This window comes from Bolinopsis microptera, chromosome 3 (assembly GCF_026151205.1).
Source record: "Bolinopsis microptera isolate Bmic1 chromosome 3, MBARI_Bmic_1.0, whole genome shotgun sequence".
Classification (NCBI taxonomy): Eukaryota; Metazoa; Ctenophora; class Tentaculata; order Lobata; family Bolinopsidae; genus Bolinopsis; species Bolinopsis microptera.
Genome location: NC_087074.1, coordinates 902,137 through 923,756, shown reverse-complemented (window position 1 = coordinate 923,756; position 21,620 = coordinate 902,137). Strand labels below are relative to the sequence as shown.

The 21,620-nt window shown below is 38.0% G+C and overlaps 2 protein-coding genes across 2 annotated transcripts in view; one reads left to right on the top strand and one right to left on the bottom strand.

Annotated features, from left to right (window-relative positions):
- Window positions 1-21,620, bottom strand: part of LOC134813022 (reticulocalbin-1-like) — a 30,226-nt gene that overhangs the window by 2,121 nt on the left and 6,485 nt on the right. Inside the window, exons 4-8 of the mRNA XM_063820686.1 lie at window positions 20,952-21,091; window positions 19,139-19,269; window positions 18,769-18,857; window positions 16,928-17,021; window positions 16,436-16,763 (exon numbers count right to left, since the gene is read on the bottom strand). Coding sequence (XP_063676756.1) covers window positions 16,636-16,763; window positions 16,928-17,021; window positions 18,769-18,857; window positions 19,139-19,269; window positions 20,952-21,091 — 582 coding nt within the window. The 3' untranslated portion in view covers window positions 16,436-16,635. The remainder of the gene's footprint in view (window positions 1-16,435; window positions 16,764-16,927; window positions 17,022-18,768; window positions 18,858-19,138; window positions 19,270-20,951; window positions 21,092-21,620) is intronic.
- LOC134813019 (elongation factor Tu-like) overlaps window positions 16,120-21,620 on the top strand; it is a 58,610-nt gene continuing 53,109 nt past the window's right edge. The window contains exon 1 of the mRNA XM_063820684.1: window positions 16,120-16,131. The gene's annotated coding sequence lies outside the window, so the exon portion shown is untranslated. The remainder of the gene's footprint in view (window positions 16,132-21,620) is intronic.

Genomic DNA, 21,620 nt, shown 5'->3' with positions numbered 1-21,620 from the left:
AGTTTTGTGCTCAAGTTATTAAAATGTGCTTTGATGTTGTAGATCGGGTGTTTTCTTCCAATATGGGTTTCGGTATAAATCTGGAAGCACCCGGTTTATGGGCGATAGGGGTTAAAAACCCTAAAATGTCAGGCGATGGGCGAAACAATTGTCTGAATTTGGTTATAAAAACACTTGCACTCTTTGCTAGGGTTTGCTTTTTTCTGCTACATCGATCCGACTCTAACTACTAATCATCCGCATCTAGATCATTCTCTTTTAGATACATGATTTCTATAAGGTACATCCGGCATGATGTAAAGTCTATATCAAAGCATTTTAATGTGGTCTTAACAAGTTGCAAGATATTCAAGTTCACTGATAAAACAAAGATTGTAGGTTATAATCCTTCTTTTAGTTTTACATATTGAGTAATTTTGGCTACACAGCAAAGATACCAAATTGGTTTACCAAACTAAGATTGTAGGTTATCTATTATTCTTTACATGATTATTGACACAACTTCATTATAGTCAAACCTGTATTATTTTAAATATTTAATATTTATCCACACTCTCCATAAGAATATTATTGGGAGTCATTTTTGTGGTTAAAATTCGATCAAATCAGTATTTCCAAGCAAAAAACTGTCCCAAATTTCTCCTCCGAATATGGTCCGCTAGTTCGAAATTTTAGCACTTATGAACGTTATTGTTAGACATTACATTAGTGTAATACCACTGAGACCAGAATATGTAGTGATCTATTCAGATAAAGCGAAGAAGGTGCATCTGAATGAGGAGAACTTTGCTGATCAAGATAAAAAAGAATATGAAGAGATATCAGCAGCTGACAGAAGAGATTGCAAGCTCCAGACAGTAGCAGTTCGAGTTCGAGTTCGAGGCATTTACAACTGCAGCCTCCAAACCTTTATGAACCACTGCACCTTGAACGTAAACACTAAAGAGAAAAAGGACTGCATGAAGATCGCTGAAATTAGCATGAGGGCATCATACACCATCTATCTGTCCAGAAACACCATTATATGGACAGATGATTGGGAGTTAGTCCAGAGGCTAGTAATTGCATAGTAGGAGCGTATAATGTTTGTAGAATGTAATTATTTTTACAAACTACCGTTCAAAACATATAGATCAATATACAAGTGATTGCCTACTCACAATTATATTACAACGTCGTGGGGTCTGTTGATATTGTTGCTAAAAATCAGGAGCAAGCGTCTTGAATCAGGATACCATGAATCTGTATAAGTTTTAAGTAGTTTCATTCTACGTTTAATATTATTATTGGGTCGTTTACGTTAAATTTATATTCGGCCATTTTATACCCGGCTCAAGCTGTTCATAGGAATAAGATTATCGTGCGATATTTGCGCTGTGGCCAAATTATATACCATCCGATAGGAAAAACGCCAAATCGGGTGTCGCAAGAAAAGCGAAACCTAGCGCAGGTTCCTATAAAAAGTTATGACTAAATAACTGGTCAAAATAAATATTTACACCGCGCAGCAAATAAAACAAACGAATATCAAAATAACATGCGCGTCGCTATTATGTATCGCTAGGCGTTACTATGGTTATGGCGTTACTATGGTTATGACGTCACAAATGACTATATTTGGAAATGAGGGGAAGGCTCCTTCCTCGCAACGGCGAGGTAGCGCAGTTGGTTAGAACACCAGCTTTGCAACCGCGAGGTTGCGAGTTCGAATCCGAATGTCTGCCTGGTTGTGGGGTGAGCGTCGTTGACGTTCAGCTAAGGATCCTGAGTGGTCTATGCAGCCCCCCGGTATACTCAGCCGAATACTCGGGAAATCGGGTGTGAGGGTTAAATGAGGAGCTGCACATTGCAGCAGTCTCGGGCGAAGTAAGTATGGTACACACTACTTTAAGTTTAACAGTCACTGGCCAAAATAAATCCTTCGGCTTCCTGCAATTGGCTGGTTGCACGTGTGTAACAATGTAGCTGTTGGAATACTTCGAAGTAATATGTATAAGTGTCTTGATACAAAATTACTGTCATGTATTATATCATATATACTGTAGTCGATCAACTTAACCGACTATACCATATCAATTATCGTATGATTATTTGTACCATTAGTTCTGATTACCAATTCGCACTTGCAACTTGCTGGCCCAAAACTTATTCCTTGCCAAACTTTTATTTTTTCGTATTGTTTGACATACAAATGGCCATATAATAAGAATCATTTGATTCAGCCAGTGTCATTGATAATGGTATTGGTATGTTTTATCTCTCTTTTCGTGAGATTATTGTTGAACTTGATCTCGTGGTACATGTCTTCACATACAACCACTATACCTACGGGGGCGTTTGCCTGGTTTCAGCAAGCTCTTGGCTATTTTACCAACCAGTACAATTCACAGACCAGCGCAATAAATTGTTTTAGACTATAATTAGAGTACTGCTCAAAGGTTACTATGAGTATGACATGCGATTATCAGTTCTACAAAATGTCTATTAATTAATAGTTAGATTGATAAAGTTCTTTAGATTTATTGAATAATCTCGGTCAAATTGAGTGGGTTCCTTGTTACAGCAAGACAAGAATTCAAACACATTTTATTCTATCAATAATTCATTTCAGTCATATTCAAGATTACAGTCGAAACATCCCATGAAATGCTTACTCTAAAATCTTTAAGTAAACGGTTGTCAACATTGCAGTTCGTCTCCTGGCCATGTTTTAGAAACCTTGCAGTCATTCGATCTGCAGACACAGCTTGGCAGCGAATCCGTCGCTGTACGAAGATTCATCTGCAAGTGCAGGCCCAAAATTGTTGAATGCAATGCCCTAGCCTATAATATCTGAATTACACCATCTTAAATCAAAACTCGTCCAGTTCATGCTCTCTCTCTTCCTGATAACCTGTAACCACCCATCAGGGGCTACTCTTCTCAATTTAAACTGGCTGCTTTGCTAGAGGAATGACAAAGATCTCCTCCTCGTGGTCTGGGTGGTCACACGATGCACCAATTACGAAAGCGATGTCAGCTATTTTAAATAACCTAACAGTTAAGACTCGGTTTTGATATTAAAACTGTTCGTGTTACAGGGTTATGGATATACAAATATTGTGTCAATGAAGATCACAAATAAAAGGTACAAAATACTTTCGGATGATGCAGATAAAATGGAATCATTACAGACCTGGCTGACTATCTAATTCTCTATTGTGTTCACAGTAGTTCAAGCCTAACATAATTGAAGATTCTAATAATTTAAGCATTGATCGTTGAAACACAGTTCAACAATGATCAAATAACCTAGCAGTAAGGTTGAAATATAGTACAATCGAAAGTATAATATAACTAAATACCAATATCATAAAACCGTTAATATCAATAATCAAATGTCGAATTCATAGTGCAGCAAAAACAGCAGAGAGATAATCAATGACTTCGTACTCCTGGTTATTGTAGGCTTGCATGAAGGATTCCAGAAGGGAGTCGTACTTAGTAGTATGACAGATGATGATAAATCACTCTACACTGGGGGTTTATTATACATAATAATAAATTTTCGTGCACATATTAACTAGGCCGAAATGTATAAATGCTAAAAAGCGTGGGTCAGCGAAACAAGTACAGAGGACAACTAGCAGAACAGGAGTTTTTGGCCGCCCAAAGTCTCAATAACATCACCTCCACCTAGTAATAAATTGATGAAATGTGAAAAGTGTGAAACAATCAAATAATAATATATGCATATAATATAATTGTCTCTCAAATACAGATAACGTCCGTAAACTCTTAAGATACTCCTACATAATATACTGATCGGTGTCCGATAGACATGAATTACGTCATGGTGGCTTCTTTACCCGGCTACAGACCTTCCCGTACCAGATGTAGTGGTCGAGATGAGTTTGTTCAGCTCTCTTCTTCTTCAGGTCAGTTACCAGGTTCTTCCTTGCTGCACGCTCTTCACTGGATATACAAATCCATACATCTTTGTGTGCCTCAGCCAGCCTCAGTCTCCCTGTTTTCATCAGAATCTGATGAACTGCTGTTGAGCTTGGGACAGTGATCTTGGCTGGTAGGATGGCCGTACCTGGCCTCTTCCAGCCGACTCTTGTCGCTTCGAAATGAGGTTTCTCCCCGATCTCGTCCAATACTGCGTTTACAAGAGCTGGTAGCTGTTCTTCATCCTCTTCTTTCAACCCAAACACGATCAGGTTCTTGCTCCTGTCCTCCTCTGCAGCCACACTCTTCATCACCTTCTTCAGGATTTTACTGTAGCAGACCGTACCACTTGCACTGTTCTGTTGAACAGCTGCACTGTAGCTCTTAATCCCTGACTCCACCGCTGTTTGTACTGTCTATTCAACTGTAGTTGTTCGTCCTTCTGCACAAGCAGCTGGTCCTGCAGCCTGATCACCTTTCCTTGTCTGCTAGCGCTTCCGTCTTGAGGCACTCATTGTATCTGTCCTGTGTTTCGCTATTTTGATCTGCAGAGTTTAGGAGAGTCTACAACAATTTGTGGGTCATCAGTATGTGGTAGGACAAAGTCTGTTGAGGTAGGTGCTTCGGAGTGGATGGCAGATCCGGACTTTGTTGCTCGTGATCTTTAGACAATTCTATGGACATTAGTTTTGGTAATTCCACGTTGATTTCAAGTGGGCATGTAAATAGGGCTTCGGTGAGGAGATTTTGTGTTGCTGGGGTTGTAAGGTTTTGTGTTGCTGAGAGCTGTTGGTCGGCAGCTTTCTGCTTCAATTCTGCTCTGAAATCTGCTTTCTCAGCTAGAATTATGCAGTTATGTCGTTATTCTTCAATTCTCAGACTTCGCACGTGAGTTAGTTTCCTGAGGAAAATAATTATTAGTCAACCATGAATTAATAAACATAGATAAAATACTTACCACAATTACAACCTGTAAATTTTCCAGTGATAAAATATGTTATTTCTAAAAGTACAAGTTACACACCGTGTTTGTAATCTCTCGATGAGATCACCCAATTTAGCGGAGTTTTCAACATTAGCTACCACTCTGCATCACGCATGACTGGAAGGAGTTTCTCCCAGATCTTTACTCACGTAACTCAACACCTGGAAACAGTTTAGTTAAGCGATTGATTTGCAAATACCTTAGATTTTAGCTACCTTTGTTGGTCTAGTAGGTAAATTGGCGGTAAAAAAATTTTGTCGTTCGTTAATATAATCCGCGCGCGTCATGGTGCGCGCGCTCAAAAACTGTCTTAATTAAATGAGATTATGTGGTTTGTACGGAAATAAACTAAAAGGCAAGCCGCGCCCGCCATCAGAAGATGAAGCCGATATTGAGAAGTTTGGTGGGTCTAGCATGTTCAGAAAGGGCAATGCCAATGTTTCCATTATGGTTTCAGAGTAGTTGAGATCGTGGAAAATTTTGTGACCGATTCGGAAACATGCCCTTATTGCCGCAATTTTGCCTGGACTGACTATGGTAGCAGTGCAGCTACTTCCCGGTAGCGGCACTGCGGCTGTAGGACCCTAGAGCGGAGGACTGTACAGCGGAGGACTGTACAGCGGACTCGGTCGGAAGTAGAATCCTAGAACGGAGTCGAATCGCCAGGGTAGGACTTCGACTCTAGAGCGGAATTCCCTTATCGTACCCACACTATGAGGACTCTAGAGCCCACATGCAAATATTAGAGCGGTTAGAAATTTGAGATTAAATTTAGTTTTGAAGATTGAGTTATGTTTTTTAATCAATGATTAATAATAGTTTTTGTGCCTTGCTTTGTTGATGGTGTGTTTGAAAGAGGCGGTCTTAGGGAGGTTGAGAAGTGCGGCCTCTGCTGCACTATGCTTGACTGAGTTTAGGATCTGGGCAGGAGGGTTGTTGGAGAATATCCGAAAATCATTGGCACGGGAGTAGATGGTCTTCACTTCGAAGTTCGAAGTCTAAAAAGTTCGCAGGGTGGATGTGAGGTTTAGGGGTATCAAAAACGGAAGGGTGTAGAGGCGGCCAGGACACCTTTGCTTCCTTTCCGTAGCGAAATCATTGCAGAACAAGGTTAATACTGCCGGCTGTTCGTCCCCGGATGAAGATGGGCTTCTCAGGAAGAGTTAAGGAATGACATTTACTCAGCATATTGTAGATAGTTGTAAAGAGAAGTAGGAATCGAATGTGATATACTAAACTAAATTCTCTGTGACATTTATACTGCACTACTGAAATCCCTAACAAGACCCGCTATGCGATGGGATCTGATCTGGAACATACCCTGTCACCAGACTGAACATGAGATACCCTTAGTAGGTGCTAAAGTGTCACACGATGAGATCCTCATTCCTAAATGATCTGCTTGAGTGCACGTACTTGGTCGGTATTTCGCTTACGACCAAGTCCGCTCTACAGTCCGCTCTCACTGACTTCAGCCCGGCCCTTCTACAAACAATTGTAAAAGTATGAGGAAATGGGATTTGTTGTGACATCTGCTCACTGCTGTAGTCTTGAACTAGAAATTCTCGCCTAAGAGGTTTAAGGTGCGAAATAACTGGACAGATTTTCCAGCTGTTTTAATTTAACTCACGTAATTGGTTCAGAATAGGCGTTGGCAGTAAAAGTGATGGAAAGTGTCCATTCAACTAGTATTAACTACTCGTTAAGTTGATATTATAAGCTGATACAGGCATTGCATCTTTGTTTAAAATGTGTTTCAGACGGTTATTAGGGCCAACTGAATCGTTATCAAATATCTACAGTAAAGTAACTACTAACCGGCGCGGTTACCGGAATATAATTCTTAATCCTGATTTTTGTCTACTTGGCAAAAATGTCAACTAGTCAAAGATTTTATGTACGGTTTCAAGTCAGAACAAGAAACAAAATAGTTCAGTGTTAACACTCACTCACAGAATTTCCCCTTTCCATTAATTTCACATTCCGATCAGGAATATACACCCTCCACTGAATATAAAGGAACTACGTCTAGAGGAACTACGTCTAGCCAAAAAGATAGTACAAGGTAAAGCTTATGGTGGTGATGGTATCTCACCTGAAGTGATGAAGAGAGCTGTAGGACTCTAGAGCGGGGGACTCTAGAGCGGGGGACTGTAGCGAATACTTGGTCGAAAGTAGGACCCTAGAGCGGGGTCAAATCGCCAGGGTAGGACTCTAGAGCGGAACTCCCTTACCGGACCCATACTATGAGGACTGTAGAGCGGTACACACATGCAAATTTTAGAGCGGTTAGAAATTTGAGAGTTGACTGTACACTGTACAGTGGACTTGGTCGGAAGATTGAAATCAGATTAGATACAACTCGTGATTGATTATTACAATCGTGAGATTAGAATAAGTCATAGAGTTTTTGAAGCAGAAAATTGTCCAAGATTATTTATATTATACATCAGTCTTGGACACCAGTCCTGCTACCGATGAAGAGGCTAGGTTGGACATTGATGAAGTCATCTTGAACTTCTGCAACGATTCATTACGTGATGGTCCTAAGGCCACCATGGTTTTCTTTGATTTTAAAAAGGCTTTTGATTGTGTGCATAGAGGTTTGCTCATGAAGATATTGAAACCCTATCGAAAGCATATGGCATACCTGAAGCCATAGTGCGGCTAATTGAGGGTATCTACTATCTATACGAGCACAAAGGCTAAAGTAGTTACAGCTGATAGTACAGAGATTTTCGATATCCTGGGCCCTGGCTGGAGTACTGCAAGGAGACACTTTGACTGCACTGGCCCCCCACTTGTTCATTATCATGATTGACTATATCATGATAGTGACTATAGACGATGATGACTCGGACTCTGGGTTCACTCTCAGGCCTGCACGGAGTAGAAGCATTGGTGCTGAGAAGATCGCAGACGTCGAGTTTGCAGATGATGTTGCCCTTATCACTGATACCATTAAAGGGGCAAAACTACTCCTGGACAGGCTTAAGAAAGCAGCACTGAATGTTGGGCTAGCCATGAACGGCACTAAAACTAAGTTCATGACTCTGAACATGACAGAGGAGGCGAGTAGTCTTGATAGTTGTTCTGGAAACCAGATGGAAAAGGTGACAGACTTTGCATACCTTGGAGCATGGATAGCAACAACAGAGAGGGACCTGCGGGTCAGAAAAGCTAAGGCTTGGGCAGCCTGCCACAAGCTAAACAAGATATGGAAGTCTGACCTTAGAAGAGGACTAAAGATCCGTCTATTTGTTGCTACTGTGGAGTCAATACTTCTTTATGGTTCTGAAACGTGGACGTTGACAGAGCAATTGAAGAAACGCATTGATGGCTGCTACACTAGAATGCTAAGGATGGCACTAAATGTGGATTGGAAGCAGCGCAAAACCAACAAAGAAGTCTATGGCAACCTACCGAGAGCAACCATGAAGATCCAAGAGCGCAGGATGCGACTAGCAGGCCATATCCACCAGCACCCAGAACTAGTCGCAAACCGCTTGCTATTCTGGGAACCAACTCACGGGGTGCTGAGTAGGAGAAGACCAGCCATGACTTATGTTGATAGCCTACGAGCTGACACGGGTCTCAACGACACTGGAGAAATGGGATGACTTATGGCGGATAGAGTTCTATGGAGACAGCGCATCAATACTCTGACGCTGAAGCCGCCCTAAGTCAAAGTAAGTCAGATGCCAGGGAGAGTTGGACGACCTCAGTCAAACCTGTTCTCATTGATAAAGCGCGACTTATGTTGCCGGAATTTATTTCTTAATAATTAAATATATGACATTGTAAGGTCTAAACTGGCCAGTTACCAAATATACTTCGAAATAACAGCTGAAGTTCACACCTAATGGTTATTGGTTATATAACTAGAACAATCTGAAAAAAAAGAGTACTCGGAGTTACGGAGTCTTAGGAAAAGACAGTTAGACTTGCTGACAAACCAGATTATGAGGATGTAGCGTAGGGTAGCATGCGTTGATTAATAATTACAACCTGGGTATCCTATTCTGATTACGATCACAGCTCACCGCAACAAACCAGCACTTAATTCGAACACTAGAACCTGGTATCCGCTGCTGATTCGGCATGATAACCTGGACCGGAACTGGGATCCCAGTCGAACCTTGTACGTACCTTAGGGCCAATAAATTTGGTTCACAATTAAGTTGGTTACCGTAATTTTGATTACAATAATTTTTGTCACAAATTTCGCAAATTTTTAGTCTACAGCAATTTTAATCACATTTTTCGACTTTTCGAGACCAGTTTCCATTCCATACGACGTTGTTTATGTCGATGTGATCACTCAGCCGTTTCGACAGAGCATGCATTGGGATTGATCGATTAAAAATGTGATATCCAAGAGGAGCTCTAACCCTTTAAGTGCAATAGGACTTTGGTACGGTTTTTTTTAACGGTGATGTCATTATATTAATTACAAAGCCCTATGAACTTAATAATATTCACTACTTATGTCATACATGCTCAACTGATATTTTGGTCTCCTTTAAAATTTTAAAAGAAAAGAATATTCAAACAATATACACATAATATAGCAATGGCCAATTGGCTGACTATAAGGTCATGGCCTGAACAAACAATTTTATTAAATAGTCAAGTGATGCTAAAGCAGAGCACAAATGTGTAATAAGTTAATAGATTTTTAAAAAATTAGACGCCGAAAATTTAGTCTCACGAAAAGTTTGACTAAATTTATTGTAGACTAAATTCGTCGTTCTTAAGGTATTGTACGTATCATGACAAAAAATATAATCTTTAAAAAAGTGCTTACCTTTTTTTGACCACGATCATCGGATGTTAGTTCAGAATTCAATAACATCTGTCAGGAAATCTACTTGTTCCAAGAGTCATTCTGTTCCAGCTAGAAATTAGGATGTTTGTAATATATGTTTAAAACTGGTAATTCATATTTGAAACATTTTGGCAGACTACTTAATCAATATAAAAGCGGGGGCAGCCTTAGCGATTGGTTATTGTAAAACAACATTATTCAGATATGGAATGTGAGAAATTTAGTCTCACGAAAAGTTTGACTAAATTTATTGTAGACTAAATTCGTCGTTCTTAAGGTATTGTACGTATCATGACAAAAAATATAATCTTTAAAAAAGTGCTTACCTTTTTTTGACCACGATCATCGGATGTTAGATCAGAATTCAATAACATCTGTCAGGAAATCTACTTGTCCCAAAAGTCATTCTGTTCCAGCTAGAAATTGGGATGTTTGTAATATATGTTTAAAACTGGTAATTCATATTTGAAATATTTTGGCTGCTGGATCAATATAACAGCGGGGGCAGCCTCAGCGATTGTTTGATATAAAACAACAGTATTCGGATATGGATTGTGAGGAAAATAGGAATATTCGTGATACTCGACACCTATTCGATCCGCCAGTTGCAGAGCTCAATTTTACATAAAATCAGGCACTAATACATCCTGGATTGGTGAAAGGATCCTGTAACATCGGAGCCATGGGTGGTCAAGATAGTTGATGAACCTGTTGCAGTGCGCTAAACCCAACAAAAGCAAAAGTAAGTAAATAAGAGAATTTAGAGTGTGCAGACTTTGATTCTTTGCTAAACTTAAGAACTGTAGTACAATGTCATTTAAAATCTGAGAACATGTGCTACGCTATTACCAATTTATACCAGGTTAGAAATAAGTATCAGGCATTCAGTTGCAAGCCATCACAAAGCAAGAGTCGACGAATTACCCAATAATTAAACTATTTCGTCATGTCAATAAAATGCACAAAGAACCAACAATTAAACTAAGTTCGGTGGTGTTAACCAAAATCCAAGCTGTAGAAAACAATGCTGGTAGTCGACAAACGATCACAGGTCGAAAATTAGCAGTGTGCAGTGACACGTGTGAGCAGCAGCCATCATATACGCGCAACGAATATTTTGGCTAATAGTACAGGGAAATCCGTCTGAAAAAATCGATCTGCTGACACACGAAGCTTACAAAGGATTTTTGACGTTTTTGAGTCCTAATAGGTGTCCTTTATGGCTAACCAACTTTTCCAAACTTTTCCACGTGGCTTAAGGCCACTTTTTGCCACTTTACCACTTTTTACCACCTTTCTTATTTGTCGAATATCTTTAGTTGTGAACATCGTAAAAGGTTGCGAATCAATCGAGTGTGTTTATATTATCAGGAAGAAAAACTTTTGTTCTAACAATTTTTACGTCAGATAATAATTTAATTGGATAATTATCAATTAACCAATTAGCAAAATTCTAAAAATTTTTTATTGGCTAAAAATGATCGGAATAGCTTAAAACACGGAAAAAAGTAGTTTTTAGAAAAAATTTGAAAATTTTTCACTTACATTTTTTTTTCGAGACTTGGAAAAATTTCGAAAATTCAAAATATTTTTTTCCGCCAAAAGTGACCAAATTGCATGAAACGCGGAGAAAAATGATTTTCAAAAAAAACTTAGTCAATTTTTCGTTTCAAGAATACTTAAATCACCAATATTTGTAGTTGGAGTTCAGTAAATCTCGGCAGATTTTAGTAATAATCAGGAATTACTAACTCTAAGTGGAAAGGTCTGAAACTGAAAAACGTTAAGTTTAACCATACGATCGCGATATAAGAGTTTCATAACTAATTACAATACAGCCTTATCGATTTTCACAGAAACTGCACCAATGGCACAGTCAAGATCGAAACGATAGCCTGCTGTACTGTCATTTTATTGATTTCAATGATGAATCAGTGGGGTTAAGAATATCACATTTGTAATAAATAAAACCTCTCTGTACCGTCAATTGTGCTATCTAAACCGGCCTACCTGTATTACCAGACCTCTTCTTTTCCTCAACAATCAAACCGAGTTGTTCATATCGCATTTGGTGGGTGATGTAAACTAAGTAGTAATACATATCGAGCTATTTTCAATCACAATACGACACAATGCAACACGTGTATATTATATTATGGCCCTTAATGAGGTATATGAAACGTTCTATACCGTACACTTCTCGTTTCTCCCGTGAGAGGCCCGATATGGAGAGGTTTTACAGTTTATCACGAAAATGTCTAGTTGGTCTCATGGCTCTTTGACAGCTCAAAGAAGGCAAGAAAAGACCAGAAAACTTAGAATGTCAACTCGCAAGAGCGGGCTACCGGACAACTGAACTCAATTTAGACATTTAGATTAACCCTAACCCTAACCCTAACCCTAACCCTAACCCTAACCCTAACCAATTAAGCTGATTGGTTAGTGGGAACTAGGTTCAATTGGGTTCAGTTGTCAGTCTTCGATCTGTCCCACATTAATCCCGAGCTGATCATCATGGGCCCCGAATATCCTGCGGGAAGAACCTGTATTTTTACTTCACGACGTCCGGATTTCAAATCAACATCCTCAATAACATTAACAATCCTTCCTGATCAGGATCTGTCTCTATTATCAATTTCCAAAATATCCTGACTCTCGTGGAACATTTCACTGAATTAATTATTACCGGTTCTTTACTACCCCTTGCCCGACACTGTACTCGTATCTAAATCTTACCCTTTCCCGTATGTTACCCTTGTTGATTTTACTTTTAGCCGACCCTGATATATGGGGGTGATTTGAGGTATCCCGCAAATGAAGCGGTATGCAGTACAATACAAAACAGTCACAGTAGATGTTGGAAGGTGTATTTACACTTGCTTCCTGGACCTGGCTGTTCCTCAGTTTCCCTGATCTGTTCTTGCCCTTCTTCGAACTGTAAATGAGCCATGAGACCAAGTAGACGTTTTCGTGATAAACTGTAAAACCTCTCTATACCGGGTTTCTCACGGTATAAAGCGTTTCATAAACCTCATTAAGAGCCATATAATATATTTATACACGTACTGTGTCGTATTGTGATTGAATATAGCTCGATATGTATTACTACTTAGTTTACATCACCCACCAAATGCGATATGAACAACTCGGTTTGATTGTTGAGGAAAAGAAGAGGTCTGGTAATACAGGTAGGCCGGTTTAGATAGCACAATTGACGGTACAGAGAGGTTTTATTTATTACAAATGTGATATTCTTAACCCCACTGATTCATCATTGAAATCAATAAAATGACAGTACAGCAGGCTATCGTTTCGATCTTGACTGTGCCATTGGTGCAGTTTCTGTGAAAATCGATAAGGCTGTATTGTAATTAGTTATGAAACTCTTATATCGCGATCGTATGGTTAAACTTAACGTTTTTCAGTTTCAGACCTTTCCACTTAGAGTTAGTAATTCCTGATTATTACTAAAATCTGCCGAGATTTACTGAACTCCAACTACAAATATTGGTGATTTAAGTATTCTTGAAACGAAAAATTGACTAAGTTTTTTTTGAAAATCATTTTTCTCCGCGTTTCATGCAATTTGGTCACTTTTGGCGGAAAAAAATATTTTGAATTTTCGAAATTTTTCCAAGTCTCGAAAAAAAAATGTAAGTGAAAAATTTTCAAATTTTTTCTAAAAACTACTTTTTTCCGTGTTTTAAGCTATTCCGATCATTTTTAGCCAATAAAAAATTTTTAGAATTTTGCTAATTGGTTAATTGATAATTATCCAATTAAATTATTATCTGACGTAAAAATTGTTAGAACAAAAGTTTTTCTTCCTGATAATATGAACACACTCGATTGATTCGCAACCTTTTACGATGTTCACAACTAAAGATATTCGACAAATAAGAAAGGTGGTAAAAAGTGGTAAAGTGGCAAAAAGTGGCCTTAAGCCACGTGGAAAAGTTTGGAAAAGTTGGTCAGCCATAAAGGACACCTATTAAGACTCAAAAACGTCAAAAATCCTTTGTAAGCTTCGTGTGTCAGCAGATCGATTTTTTCAGACGGATTTCCCTGTACTATAAATCTTTCTCGCAATATAAATTTATAAACGCGCGGCGTAGTGCGTGCTCTAACAATCAAAAATAAATTATTTTTAAAATGAATAATGGAAAACAAAATTACAAAAGGATGTTCTTCTTAGACAAAAAAACGTTATGAACAACATGAAGTAATAATTTTTATCAAAAAATGTATGGAAATGTCCTTAGATATTTAAATATAAATGTACCTTACATATTATGATTTTGGGCTACTGACTTAGTCTAGTAGTATAGTGAAACTTTGTGATTGCAGATAGATTTTTGAAATTTACTTGTGATATTATTATTTCTATCAACATTTTGAGCTTCAATAAATATTATATTATCAATAACTAAAACTTACAACATCAAACATATCATGATCACATATAATGTATAAAGACGCGCGCCTTAAAATTACAAAGTTGAAGGTTATAATTAAATAAGAAATTCATAAACAGTCTTTTCGATTAGTAATTTACAATACAACAGGTAGTTATGTCTAAAATGAAAAATAAAAGCAACCAAATGAATCAACTTCAATACGGAACAAATAGTGATATGCCTACAAACATTGTTTTACAACGAGTTTTAAATTTGAGTCGCGTATTAGTTATAATTATGTGTTATGTGTTATTTTGTATATTACATGGCATACTAACTCGTATGGAAAACAGCAATTATACATCATAATTTCCATCAAAAATTAAAGATTAAATGCATAATGAATATTGACAATAGTTATACATGTTTGATTTTGTATTATACAGTACACACTGCGCGTGCAGTATGATGTGAATGATGAGAGTTCAGTTGCAAACGAGAGTTCAGTTGCAAATTAACTTCTTATCGCGATAAAAAAATCCCTGTACAAATAGCTTTATGTTGTATGACACTGATATGTTGTATGACACTGATATGAAGTATGCACGCGCATAGACACTGCACGCGCAGTGAACCACGTGTAACGAGCATTAAGGTCTACCGAAGTTTGTAGGGCGCGAAACTTTTTATATTGACGTGTTTGCGCTTCCTGAGTGAAGAGCTCGCGCCGGGTAGCCTCCCCCTCAAAAAGCCCACAATTACTCAATATTATGTAAAAGAAGGATAACCTACAATCTTTGTTTTATATTAGTGAATTTGAATATCTTGCAACTTGTTAAGACCACATTAAAATGCTTTGATATAGACTTTACATCATGCCGGATGTACCTTTAAGAACTTATAGAAATCATGTATCTAAAAGAGAATGATCTAGAGGGGGATGATTAGTAGTTAGAAATCGGATCGATGTAGCAGAAAAAAGCAAACCCTAGCAAAGAGTGCAAGTGTTTTTATAACCAAATTCAGACAATTGTCTCGCCCATCGCCTGACATTTTAGGGTTTTTAACCCCTATCACCCATAAACCGGGTGCTTCCAGATTTATACCGAAACCCATATTGGAAGAAAACACCCGATCTACAACATCAAAGCACATTTTAATAACTTGAGCACAAAACTGGTCAAAAAAAGACCAAAGTTGTTGCCCAATTTGGTATTTTTCCTCACGCGTGTAGCCAAAATGACCGATTTTTGTCAATATCTTAACAAATAAGCATTAAAGGGCTTATATTGCTTTATAAGTTGTATATAAATGTGATGTTTGCGCTCATTTTAAGCTAAAATTCAAGTCTTTACGATTTTCCTAGTTCAAGTTATCAAAATTCAGTCCCATTTTTGGTTCGCTGAGACAAAAAACAGTTTTTTGTCAATATCTATAAAACAAAGCACTGGAGACCTTATGTTGCTTCATAACTTGTATATAAATATGGCCATTGCGGTAATTTTAAGCTAAAATTGAAGTCTCTATGACCTTCAGGAGCTGCAATACAAAAATCCCGTATACGCGACTGAGGGTAATTTAGAAAATTTGCCCTGTAGGGTTATGTCTAGCGACACAAATTGCGTACCTAAACGATTTTGGTTAAGAATGATCTAACAAACAACCCTGTGTTGTCAGAAATCGTATACATCGAAGTGCACACTCAACTATTCCCTGCTACTAGAGTTCCCTGCTACTCCAGTTCCTCGTTCTGTGGTTACAATTATAAGTAATATATCTTTTAAACTAATTACAACACTACAAATCTATTGCACGGCAAAATAAAAAGCACGATTCCAATTTCCACATTCCAGATTTGTTATGTTTTGGTATTATTGGTATTCATAATCGATAATACATATCATGGCACATCATCACTGCATGAGACCAACTATATAAGAGGAGAAACGAGAAACAATAACGTAAATCTGTAACTTCATCAAATAATTTGAAACATTAAAGCCCGTCTTAGTCTTATACTTTGATTAAAAATAACTATAACAAAAGCAAAAGGCTCGGAAATGTATCAATTTGGCATGGTTAGTACCTGACACTTCAATGAAAATTGATAACCGAAAATATTTGTCATGTTATTCTAGCCGTTTTATATGGAGTTAAACGATTATCCCATTTTGGGCGATATCAAAAAGAGACACGCCCTGATAAGAACTGTAGCCAGGTTTATATTGGACTCCTCTCAAGATTAGTTGTGGCACTGATTAGTCGTGCCGCTCACCAATTTCCTGTTGGTACGACCTATGCTATGGTCCATAAAATAGGTCGTTTCAAGAAGAAATTAGTGTGCACCAGTGTAGGAGGGCTGCACAGGGAACAATACAGTAAATAACTGGAGGAGACGGTCCGTGCTTCAGTATAATAAGATTAAAGTGATTTCCATATAAAACATAGCACTAGCTATCAATACCCATAATATCACTTGATCACAGTTTGTACTATCACAGCTCATCTCTAGATCTCAGCAGGAGTTTGCCTTGCTGTAAAACTTGGCTCCCCACGAATACTCGCAGGTGTTTCATCATCTCGTAGTGGGAGATCTTGTTATCTTTGTCATCGTCTGTCTCCGCTGTGGATTTTAAGGTTTTAGTTGTCTTATTTTGAGCTGAATTGATCAGGAAGTACATGTCCATTGAGCGTTGAGCGTTGATGGATTAAAATATGGCCAGTTATGGTCATACTACACAATATAGTAGAGTTGACAGCATCAATGTTAACAGATAATATGCTCACTCATGATATGTACAGCTTCCTCGTGAGCAGGATCGTAATCGTAATGTGGTGGGAACAAGTAGTTCTCTACTTCCGGGTGAGACAGCTTACTGTCCTGAAATAAAGTTACACTACTAGTTACCATAGTTACGCTACTAGTTACCATAGTTACGCCACTAGTTACCATAGTTAACTCCTCCTCCAAACATTGGTTAAATCCTCCTCCAAACATTGGTTAACTCCTCCTCCAAACATTGGTTAACTCCTCCTCCAAAACATCGGTTAACGCCTCCTCCAAAACATTGGTTAACTCCTCCTCCAAACATTGGTTAACTCCTCCTCCAAACATTGGTTAACTCCTCCTCCAAACATTGGTTAACTCCTCCTCCAAACATTGGTTAACTCCTTCCCCAAAACATTGGTTAACTCCTCCTCCAAACATTGGTTAACTCCTCCTCCAAACATTGGTTAACTCCTCCTCCAAACATTGGTTAACTCCTTCTCCAAACATTGGTTAATTCCTCCTCCAAACATTGGTTAACTCCTCCTCCAAAACATCGGTTAACTCCTCCTCCAAAACATTGGTTAACTCCTCCTCCAAACATTGGTTAACTCCTCCTCCAAACATTGGTTAACTCCTCCTCCAAACATTGGTTAACTCCTCCTCCAAAACATTGGTTAACTCCTCCTCCAAACATTGGTTAACTCCTCCTCCAAACATTGGTTAACTCCTTCTCCAAACATTGGTTAATTCCTCCTCCAAACATTGGTTAACTCCTTCCCCAAAACATTGGTTAACTCCTCCTCCAAACATTGGTTAACTCCCCCTCCAAACATTGGTTAACTCCTCCTCCAAACATTGGTTAACTCCTTCTCCAAACATTGGTTAACTCCTCCTCCAAACATTGGTTAACTCCTCCTTCAAACATTGGTTAACTCCTCCTCCAAACATTGGTTAACTCCTCCTCCAAAACATCGGTTAACTCCTCCTCCAAACATTGGTTAACTCCTCCTCCAAACATTGGTTAACTCCTCCTCCAAACATTGGTTAACTCCTCCTCCAAACATTGGTTAACTCCTCTTCCAAACATTGGTTAACTCCTCCTCCAAACATTGGTTAACTCCTCCTCCAAACATTGGTTAACTCCTCCTCCAAACATTGGTTAACTCCTCCTCCAAAACACTGATTCACTTGTTCAATGCTGCATTCGCCAAGGATCCCGTATAATTGTGATTTTACTGCAAACCTTACTGGACTTGATATTGACAACAATAAACATATCCTTCAGCCAGGCAATCAAATATTATGAAAGGGATGGTTTGAAATAATACCACCATTAATCTCACTGTTCTAAATTTCATTATCCACCACCCCCGTGATATGAACTCTCATCACCACAGCTCTGGATCATGTGGTGTTCTTATAATTATGAAGCGCAAGGAGAATCAAATATCAGGGCCGTGTTCAATAATAATAACAGTTCAATAATAATCATGGTTTCGCTGGGATCATTATTTTATGGTTTCATGTCTGGTACCATTGTGTATACAGATCAAGGTCCCATAATGGTTCTTTCCTTTCATTAATATCTTCTACTTCTAAAGGAACCCGCCGCTGGTCAGAGCCATTCTATTCCGTGCTGCACTTCATGGCAGAATCATCCTGCCTACCTGCCTAGGTCGATCTGCCTAGGCAGAATCATAACAGATACAAAATAGCAAATAGGTCACAAGTTACCATAGTTACACTACTAGTTACCATAGTTACACTACTAGTTACCATAGTTACGCAGAATCATAACAGATACAAAATAGCAAATAGGTCTGCACTATCACATGAACTTCGTTGTCGTTTGTTGTACCTTATTTTCGTCGATTTTAGAAAAGCGCTCATTTAAACTAAGCTCCCAGTCGTCTCCCGTGTTTAGATCCTTCAACTCGACACTTTGAGCTGAGAAATATTAATTTGTTAATGATCGGAGGTACCTTTCTTGTATCTCATTCAGCATTCCACCCAGAATAACATCCATAATTTTACACGTTCAACAATTGTATAAGTTATAAAAGCACTAATACACAGATTGGAGTGCTACTAAAGTGCTAGTAAGTAGTATATATCTCATATAATAATCTAGTATTGTAGTGAGTACTCACAGATTGGAGTGCTACTCTAGTATTGTAGTGAGTACTCACAGATTGGAGTGATACTCTAGTATTGTAGTGAGTACTCACAGATGTACTCCTCGAATGACAGGATATAGTCCCCATCAGCGTCTCTATCGTCAATGTACTCATCAACCAGCAGGCCATGCATATGTTGGTGATGCATCTCGTCAGGCGCATAGAACGGCCCAAACTCGTTCCTAAAAAACAAATGAGTAGTGCCTTCTTCGGTGTAGTTTCTTAAACATTATATTAATCTTATAGAATTTAATCTCATAGCATTTCTTAAGACTAAAGACCACAAAATCTTAAATAGAATCCCTCGCTAAAGCTTTGGTTTTTGCTTCATGATTTTCTTTAGTGTAGTATCTTTTGGGGTTTTATCGAATAGGTCTCTCAGACTCATGGAAGCAATTAACATTTTTAAAGAGACAAAATGGTACACAGTATAAAAAATACTTACAATGATAGTCTACTATCTCCGTCTTGGTACACAGTATTAAAAATACTTACAATGATAGTCTACTATCTCCGTCTTGGTACACAGTATTAAAAAGACTTAAAATGATAGTCTACTATCTCCGTCTTGGTACACAGTATTAAAAATACTTACATGATAGTCTACTATCTCCGTCTTGGTACACAGTATTAAAAATACTTACAATGATAGTCTACTATCTCCGTACTACAGTAGTAAAAATACTTACAATGATAGTCTACTATCTCCGTACTACAGTAGTAAAAATACTTACAATGATAGTCTACTATCTCCGTCTTGGTACACAGTATTAAAAATACTTACAATGATAGTCTACTATCTCCGTCTTGGTACACAGTATTAAAAATACTTACAATGATAATCTACTATCTCCGTCTTGGTACACAGTATTAAAAATACTTACAATGATAGTCTACTATCTCCGTCTTGGTACATAGTATTAAAAATACTTACAATGATAGTCTACTATCTCCGTCTTGGTACACAGTATTAAAAATACTTACAATGATAGTCTACTATCTCCGTCTTGGTACACAGTATTAAAAATACTTACAATGATAGTCTACTATCTCCGTACTACAGTAGTAAAAATACTTACAATGATAGTCTACTATCTCCGTACTACAGTAGTAAAAATACTTACAATGATAGTCTACTATCTCCGTCTTGGTACACAGTATTAAAAATACTTACAATGATAGTCTACTATCCCCGTCTTGGTACACAGTATTAAAAATACTTACAATGATAGTCTACTATCTCCGTCTTGGTATACAGTATTAGAAATACTTACAATGATAGTCTACTATCTCCGTCTTGGTACACAGTATTAAAAATACTTACAATGATAGTCTACTATCTCCGTCTTGGTACACAGTATTAAAAATACTTACAATGATAGTCTACTATCTCCGTACTACAGTAATAAAAATACTTACAATGATAGTCTACTATCTCCGTACTACAGTAGTAAAAATACTTACAATGATAGTCTACTATCTCCGTCTTGGTACACAGTATTAAAAATACTTACAATGATAGTCTACTATCTCCGTCTTGGTACACAGTATTAAAAATACTTACAATGATAGTCTACTATCTCCGTCTTGGTACACAGTATTAGAAATACTTACAATGATAGTCTACTATCTCCGTCTTGGTACACAGTATTAAAAATACTTACAATGATAGTCTACTATCTCCGTCTTGGTACACAGTATTAAAAATACTTACAATGATAGTCTACTATCTCCGTCTTGGTACACAGTATTAGAAATACTTACAATGATAGTCTACTATCTCCGTCTTGGTACACAGTATTAGAAATACTTACAATGATAGTCTACTATCTCCGTCTTGGTACACAGTATTAGAAATACTTACAATGATAGTCTACTATCTCCGTCTTGGTCAGCCTGTCTCCATCTGGCTACCAGTCTGTTTTCAGTTTTCTCAGTAGGAGTGGCAGTGCCCGGCTTTCTAGCTAAACAAGATCTGTACTCCTTAAAGGTTATGTCGTGGTCCTGCAAGGAAAGGGTTATCAACTGTCGTGAAATACATTTTAGTGGTACGTTCCACTTACTATACCTGACATTTTCATGGTTTTATTTCATAGTCATTTTCATGGTCATATAAATATGATCTCAGGTGCAAATTAGTTGACATATAGTTTAAATATCCGCTCGGTGTTCGTGTTTATTAAAGTCTCAAGCCGTAGAGTCCCGGGCCTGTTTATTAATTATACTGAAAGCGGTATTTCAACGATAAACTGACTTCATTTTAACAGGAGCCCAGTTTAGGTCATAGTTTATCCCTTTAATTATCAGGACATTTGTCATTTTTTGATTAATCAGGATCGTCTTAGTGGAACTTTTCATCTCTATTTCTATTCCGTTCACTGATAGAAGTTCTGAAAATTCCCATTTCCTCCTCCATGTGAAAATTACGGAAAGTGTCTTAAGTGTCCTCAGCTTCAGCCCGTTATCAGCGCACCAATTCATAACTTCATAATGACTCCAAGACTTTTCGGTGTCATCTCTCTCAGATGATCAA